The following is an 8324-nucleotide window of genomic DNA, read 5'->3' as shown; positions in this document are numbered from 1 at the left end:
AACTAGAAGATAAAGGTAAAATTATGTAAAGTATACTATTTGAGCCCTATGCTTAGAAAGATTCTGGTTCCGCCACCCATTATCCATGCTAATTAATTTGCATTTAGAGATCATGCACTTTATAGACAAGCATGCATGGAACCATCACCATATCCTTAGCGAGATTGGAGAAACGTGTAATATTGTAGATAAAGGCGGAGAAGATTGAGGCTAGAGATGTAATGCATCTTCCATTATCTTTATAAAAATCCAGATGAGATTATTTTATTTACTCTTTTCAGAAATAAAAAGAAGGCCAATGTTTTAGGTAGATAAGCTCTCTCTTTAAACTCTTTTTACGTGGATTCATGCCACAGCTCACAAACAACGTACGTATAGCCCAATTGTCCAAAACAATGCAATTTGCAGTGACTGCATGCGTGTTCCACACCAAAACTAATAAACTCTACTTACTAATTTGTGAAAAGAAAATCCCAATTTTACCCATGCAACGTTTAATTAATCACCAAATACTAATGTCAACTCTGCAAGGACAACAGGGGCAGTTTAGTCATTTGGGTCGCGGCCACAGCAAGTGGCCGCCTAGTACAAACAGCGGGCGCGATATAATACGCATCACCCGTGGCCATTTGATGCGGATTTGCTAGGGCTTTGAATTTTTTTTTTTCCGCTCGATCGAGTTCGCTTCGAATTCGTATAATTAAGCTAATATAAGCTAATTAAGCTCGGGGATGAAGCTGTTCGCCTTCGTGAGGCGCTGCCGGCGGCTGTCGTCGGCGCCGGTGGATCAGGCGGCGGAGGAGGAGCCGGCGGCGGTGGCGCCGCCCGCGGAGAAGCGGCGGAGGAGGCCGTCGGGGCCGGCGTGGAAGCCGACGCTCGGGGCGATCTCCGAGGACGTCGCGGTGGCGTCGTCCGCCGCCGCGAAGGCGAAGCCGGCGGCGAGGACGAAGGCGAAGGCGAAGGGGAAGGCGGCGCCGCCGCCGCCGCCGCGGCGCGTGGTCCGGTCGGAGTACGACGACTTCCGGTGAGTTTTTTTTTTTTCTCTTTCTCCCCGCGCGCGCGAACGTTAGCTTGGGCAGTTTTTTTTGGCCGTTGGATTTCGGTGGTTCGAGGGATCGGGACGGATAGGATCTCGACACGTGTCCTACGACGCGCTTCTCCCGCGTCGCCGGACGCCGTGGCGCGTACGTGTCGCTTCCAGGTGGGCCACGGGTGACGTGGCTCCGAGTCAAGGTCGTCCGTGCGTGCATATGCTACGCAGTTTTGACTTTTTTGACATTTTTACCTCATCAACTTAATCCTCTCCTGCAGCTTCTTTCTTTTGGATTTTTTTCTTTTTTTGGGGGTAATACTCCGTAGATGATACTACGTATAAAGAAAAAATTGCTCAAACTTGGTTGGTTTGATCAACTTGCGAGTTGCGTTGAGTACCTAATTAGCAATTGGATCTCGCAGAGAGTTTGACTCCAGATAAGAGTGAGTAGAAAATTTAAAGAATCCTAAATTAAATGGGTTCACAGGGATCAAGCTTGCCAGGTCAATGCACTTTTTTTTTTTTGGCAACTAGCAGCTTATACAGTTGAACTGTTCATCGCAGCTCATGATTATCCGTATAACCTAGCCATGTTGCAAAGCGTAACGCTCCATCATACTTTGACGACGTCTAGGGTTAGTTGAAACCGTACATATTATTCCAAAGACACATAAGCAATACCTATTGTGGAAAAAAAATAAGTGAGTGAAAATTCATAAGTCTTGTTTTGTATGCATAAATTTTAAGATGCTCATGTCACGTCGAGATACTGCAGAAAAAAGACTGCAGACTCATCCAGTTTTTCAATTTCCATTATCACAACAAAAGAAAATTGACATACTCATACGGCTTAAATTAAGGAATTCACCTCTATAGTTAAATATCTTAGCACTTTCAATTTGTGTATAGATGTTACAGATTCTTAGCATTATTAGGTGATGTCTAATCGAGTACTAATTTATTATATTTTATGTAAGATGGAAGGAGTAGATGGACACTTCGAGCCTCATCGCGGTTGCCCCTTTTTTTTCTAATAAGTTATTTTGGCTTATTAGAAAATAAAAACTAATTTATAGATAAAACTTTTATATATATTTCTAATGATTTGAAAGTCGATGTTGAAAAATAAACTACGTTAAGAATATCTTAAATTAACTTTAAAATTAAGTTTAAAAATTTAAATTTTAGCTTTTGTTTGATTTATTAGGGCAACTCTCCTTAATTCCCTGCAACTCTAGTTGGACCACCGTGTCCTAACAATGGAATCTACTATGTATATAGACAATCTCAATTCTCACCGTCCTTGTCAGAATCAAGAACGAGGGGGTCCTCCACACGTACTAATTTCCTCCCTTTTATCGCTAGTGCATGTTAGTCAAACTCAAGCTATAGTACACTGGCCCAGATGACAAGTGAAGGCCGTGAAACTCTTCCCCTGATCACTTCGTGCCTGCTACCGCTACTACTTGTCCCTCACATGCCATTATGGCAAAAATTTCAACAGACACCCATATGTTCAAAGTTCAAACATAGCTGAAACTTACGAAATATATCCAGATTCATATGCATTTCGTCCCAAAATACATAAACTTTAAAAGTTACGAATCTGGATATGCATTTATCCATATTTATAGCTAAAGGTTGTTATATTCTGAGATTGAGGGTAGTTACTTTTGTGGCCTAGTTATTTTTAGCTTGTTCACTAAATTATTGCTGCAGATTATTTGCTTTGCGTTTCTTTTTCTATTTTATTGTTCACCGTTATTTGCTTCACATGGACAAAATAATCCGCGGCAATAATGCCTTAGTCACTCTCTCTGTTTTTTTTTTTCCTTAGGGGGAGGGGGTTTGGGGGGTTTCTATTAACTGGTACTCCCTCCCTTTCACAATGTAAGTCATTCTAACATTTTTCATATTCATATTGATGTTATGAATGAATCTAGATATATCTATCTATCTATCTAGATTCATTAACTTTAATATGAATGTAAGAAATGCTAGAATGACTTACATATGAAACGGAGGAAGTAACTCACAATTTAGCCTTCATTACTGGTACAGTGGTACTAACCAAGGTGCATCTCTGTGTCTCTACCTGCAGGCACTACGGGGCACCCACGGTGTTGCCGGCGTTCGCGCCGACGGCGTTCTTGTTCTGAGCTCAACTCCGGTGGACACAAGTCCTGTAGCTGATGGGGCGCTGTGTGCTCGTAGTGTGTGTGTGGTTTCACTGGCTTGACCATGACGCCTCTCTAGTGTGTGTGGCGCTCGCTGGCTTGACCATGACGGCTCAGCTTTTGTGCGCAAAGATCTGAACGAACTCGCAAAGCTGATTCTGTAAATTTTCCGGATGCTTCTGATGATGTGCATATAAATCTGCTGCTGCTGCTGCCCGATCCCCCCCACTCGCGTTTGTGGCTTTCGGTTTCCATCGCCTTTTTACGATTCCTGATGTTCTCCTGCATGATGCGTGGATATGTGATGGAACGAGCAGCAAATTCCTCTTGGTTCAACGATGCCGAGAGAAGTTCTTCTTTTTGATAGTTCGATTGCTACAACGACAAATAATCAACCAGAAATCTCGACGGTTTTATGCATTACAGTGATCTCGATGGACCAACAGATACGACAAGCAAGCAAGCAAGAATGAACAACTATTATCTCCTTTACTATAGTGAAAAGAAGAAAGTATAACGTGCTAATGAAGTACCGGGAAACCAATATGCTGCATACATAGGCATAGCACTGATCTGGCAACATCTTAAAACAAGCACACCAGAAACATGTGGCACATCCAAGTAGCAGCACAGAGGTTGCAAATTATTCCCCAGCTTAAATCACGGGTAGCAGGCTGAAGAATAGAAGCACAAATAGTTCATAAATTCTCATCTCTTTGTTATCAAGAGTGGAAATGAGCCACCAGTTACGAGATCAGCACCCCTCGTGTGTCGCCATCCAGAGAGCAACAATTGATTTTTTTTTTCCCATGATGGAAGAATCAAACATGAAGATAAAACCAGTGCGCTTCGGCGAGGCCATGGTATTTGAGTCGTGCCATCATGGGAGCACAGCGTGCATGTGCAATGAGGTTAGTAACCGTTAATCTTTCGCTGCGAGGGGCTAGAGTGTAATGCCCGGTTGTCAGTAAGCCTTGAGAAGCCAACCTGATCCCTGGTCCCTGGACTCTGGGGCACTTTAGGGCTAGGAACACTTGTCAAGCGACTCTGAGGCACAGTATCAGACATGGACTTCGAGAAGGCTTGTGCAAGCTCCAATGCAGATGCTCCTTTCCCAAAACGAGGTGCAACAACCTCAGGCTTTGGTGGCTCGACTGGCTTACGCCAGGTTTCAGGCTCTGGACGCTGTTGCTCGGGCTTCTCCACATCTCTAGCAACTCTCCTGTTGTCCTCCCGTCGTGTAGGCCTATACACATCACTCCGGTCTGTATCCCGCCTGTAGTCTTTCTTATCAGCATTCCTTGGGCCTCTAGAACCAGCTGGAAAACTCTCAGCCTTTTCACCTGAAGGGTTAATGGACATAGCTTCGACCTTCTGCTCACCCTTTGCAAATTCACTTTTAGACCTGGAAGATGCCACAAAGGTTATTAGCGAATGCGGTACACATCCAACGTATGCATGCTATAGTAATATCTGCAGAAAAGGAACAAAGCTTCAAGAAAATGAATCTCGTAAAATAAGGTAAAAACTACATGTTTTCTGTCACCATCCTTTCTTGGCACTCCAAAAGCCAACTTCGAACTTTCAAACATCAGAATTAGATAAAAAAAACTCTATGCAAAGGAAAATAATACACATTCAGCTTAGGAATGTTGCACAAACAAGCATGTTGTTTCACACCATGTTAGTTGCTTTCCGAAAACACAACAGTGCAACTTTTACTATCTTAAGAACGAAAGCTCAACTGGAAGACCAATCACTGGTCCTGCAATTGTAGGTGGCCAGTAAAATCATGTCACAATGAATGGAACATTAACTATGGTCCAGACCTGGAGATACCAGGCTTTCAATATTAATAACAAGCATGAATCAGGAAGCATTAGATATAAAAATGTAATTCAAGCCAAGTAAAACGTTGATTTTATCTGAAGGGCTGTATGCTAACTACCTGCCAACTGGAGATGTCTTATCAAGGTCACTTGCTAAAGCATCTATTCCACGCTCTCTGAGAACCTGAGTTTATGAACAACATTAAGTTTTTGGTAAAGCTAGGAAAAAAAAAAGAAAATTACATATATGCAAGAGCAACATGAGAGAGAGAGAGAGAGAGAGAGAGAGGATCGCATACTTGTTCCCTGGGCCGAGCTCCACCAAAGAGGGATTGCCTACCACAATATTTACAAAAAATGAGAGAGAAGATATTGAGAATTACTACAGGAATGAAATAGAGACCAGAAGGACAATTCTTACTGAACAGATTGAATGCAAGATTGATAGCTATTAACTTGTGAACAAATTTAGCAACGGTATAAATCTTGAAAACAAAAAATCCAAGATTCAGAGATTGGGAAAAAAAGAATGGGGATTCAGGAGCCAAATTAATGATAGTAGAATCTAGATGCCCTTGTACATTTCACTCACTCATTATTCACATGGATTTAAAACATTTTTCACATCCACTATTCGTGCAGACAAAAAGAAGCACAGTTTATTTCTATTGGAGCAACTAAATGTCTATAAACATGTTACATAATTCGTTCCACATGTAGTGTGCACTATGGAACTAAAGGGAAGTGGTTTGCCACAAGTAAATAATAAATCAAACCTAAAGGGATCCCTATTGATATAAACTCACCATGATAGGTTAAACATGTGTTATGCCCTTTTGTTAAATATGAGCTGCATGCAATTGTCAACAAAGAAAAAAGAAAGATGACCTCCAATAATACAATACTGCAAATTGCTTTAGTCCTCCAACAAGGTAGAATCCAAAACAAAATAACAAGCCATTCTTAATAGCGCACAGCACAAACATGCATGTGGAAATGTACATACTGAATGCAAACAACGAAGATTAATATTCCAATCTAAATGCACCTATTTCATATTAACAAAGATCAATCAACCAGATGGATACTTGTAACCTCAACATTTAACGAAACATAAAAAGGTGCTTGAACAGGCCAAGTGTACCACACATATGGCAAGCAACCAACAGCATAATCCAAATGATAAAAATAGACGTAACATTCAAGAATTAGTTGAAAAGAAGGGAGGCGGGGGTGGAGGAGGGGGCTAAACACCACCTACCTTTCCTTTGGAGCACTTTCATCAGACTGTCCTACTGCATTGGAGCGGGGTTTCAGATTCAATCGTGGTCGCTCCACTGCCCGGCCCTCAGCATCTGCCCCTGCTACTCCTGCTTTAGGTGCTACAACATTCTGGTGCACATCATGAATAACGTCAACCTGCACAGTATTCGCGACCACTGGAACCTGATGCACCTATACAATAGTTGTCCAAAAGGGAGAAGATTAAGGTTTCACCATGCCATTGCATACATACCATATATCAAATCAAGCAAACTAAGAGCAACTTAATAAGCACAAAGCAACACAACACAATCATGTATCACTTTGCATGGAGATTTGCAAACATCATTTGATGTTACCGCTGGAAAACAAGACAATTCAATTTTCAATCTGATCAACACACATGGGAGCAAGAGTAATAACCTGCTTCTCTTCAACATAGACAGGAGATGGTTCTGAAGCCTCGATTGGCTTGGAGCGAGGAAGCAGCTTCAACTTAGGTCTCTCTGGCAGCACATCACCAACCCTAGGTCTCTCTGGCACATCACCCACCCTAGGTCTCTCTTGCACCTCCACGCCTCTAGCCTCCCCAACCCTGCCTTCATGCGACGCAGGCCTCACTGGCGCCACGCTCCTCTCTATGCCACCATCCAGCTCTCTCACCCCGACTGACTTTGGCCTCTCCATCTCCGGCGGTGCAACATGAGTCTCCACCACCACTGGGACCGACACAGGCGCCGCCGGTGGAGAGGAGGGTTTCGACGAGTTCCACCTCCCGGAGATCACCTTCTCCACGGCGCTCGCCTGCGCGATGCGCGTCGCCGACCAGATCTGACCACCGCCGCCGCCGCTGGCGGCAGGACTCACCGGCGCCGCGGTCGGAGCCGCCTCCCTCCTCGGCCCCCAGGCGTTCCCGGGCCCGGATCTGGTGGGCCCCGCAGCCGGGGATGGGGCGAACGACGGGGGCGACGGGGCCGGGCGGCGCGGCGTGGAGGCGGCCTCGAAGGGCGTGCGCTCGTCCTCGTCGAAGTGGCGGCCGATGCGGGAAGGGTTGGTGAGGAACGACGGGACCGCGGCCGCCGCCGCCGCGGCAGCGGCGGCGGAGGTCGCTAGGGCGCGGGGGCGAGCGGACGCCGCGGGAGCGGCCGCCTGGGAGGCCACGGGGCGGTCCGCCGGGCGCGCGGAGCTGCGACAAACGAGAGTTAACATCACTCCATCACCTACACGGCTACACCGAACGACGAATCGCGAGATGGGGCTAGGGTTTGGGGGTGGAAACTTACACGCCGGGGGCGGAGGGGAGGGGGAGCTCGGAGGGGATGGAGCCGCCGTGGAAGTCCTTGAGCGTCATCGTCGTCACCGCCTTCTTCTTCGACATGGCGGCGGTGGCCGGCGCGTTCGCCGTCGTTGCCCGAGGAGGACCTCGTCGGCGTCGGCGGCCCGCCGATGCTTCCCCCTTCTCGACGACGCGACGCACGGGGTTAGGTTAGGCCGCGCCGCTTGATCGGGGGGGTTCCAGGTGTCTCGTCCGCGCGGCGCTCTCTGCTCTCTCGCCTTCGCAAATCGCAAGGGGGAGGGGGAAGAGGAGGGGGAGGAGGGTTTGTGCCGCGTTGGATGGGGAGGAATTTTTTACGAGTTAGCCCCTGTGGAATTTTGTGGCGTTGCACACGAGGCGGCGGTTTAGATTCGGCGAGAGTTTAGGGGGATTTTTCGCTAATCCAGTTTCTTTAGTTGGGCTGGGCCGAGTTTGGGTGTGTTGGGCTGTTGCCTGTTGGAAATGGAACGAGGTAGTGATAATTTATAATATTAATTTTTATTATTATTACAAAATAAAGTGCTTGATACAAAATTATTTTATAAAGCTGCAATCATGCGGTATGCCTTGTCTAATAGACGGAGGAATAATATTAGGTTAAAGGTTGCCGAGAAAAATAAGTGATAAATTCTGGTGAAATCTGTCAAAAAGAAACGGCAAATCAAGATGGTTGATTTGAGTATCTCCTGAGATCCATCTTGGGTAGA

The 8324-nt window shown here is 45.7% G+C and overlaps 2 protein-coding genes across 2 annotated transcripts; one reads left to right on the top strand and one right to left on the bottom strand.

Annotated features, from left to right (window-relative positions):
• Positions 1-631: 631 nt before the first annotated feature.
• LOC127779378 (uncharacterized) lies at positions 632-3428 on the top strand. Its single transcript, XM_052306112.1, has 2 exons — positions 632-1024; positions 3135-3428. Exons 1-2 carry the CDS (start codon positions 732-734, stop codon positions 3190-3192), a joined length of 351 nt encoding a protein of 116 aa, XP_052162072.1. The 5' UTR covers positions 632-731; the 3' UTR covers positions 3193-3428.
• Positions 3429-3680: 252 nt separating this feature from the next.
• LOC127779377 (uncharacterized) lies at positions 3681-7896 on the bottom strand. Its single transcript, XM_052306111.1, has 6 exons — positions 7586-7896; positions 6726-7488; positions 6301-6494; positions 5339-5375; positions 5159-5223; positions 3681-4615 (listed from the first exon to the last, which is right to left on the bottom strand). The coding sequence occupies exons 1-6, from the start codon at positions 7678-7680 to the stop codon at positions 4123-4125; spliced, it is 1647 nt and encodes a 548-aa protein (XP_052162071.1). The 5' UTR covers positions 7681-7896; the 3' UTR covers positions 3681-4122.
• Positions 7897-8324: the final 428 nt, after the last annotated feature.

Source organism: Oryza glaberrima, chromosome 7, assembly GCF_000147395.1.
Source record: "Oryza glaberrima chromosome 7, OglaRS2, whole genome shotgun sequence".
In the NCBI taxonomy this organism is placed as follows: Eukaryota; Viridiplantae; Streptophyta; class Magnoliopsida; order Poales; family Poaceae; genus Oryza; species Oryza glaberrima.
The sequence above is the reverse complement of the archived record's forward strand: the minus strand, read 5'-3'. Positions and strand labels throughout refer to the sequence as shown.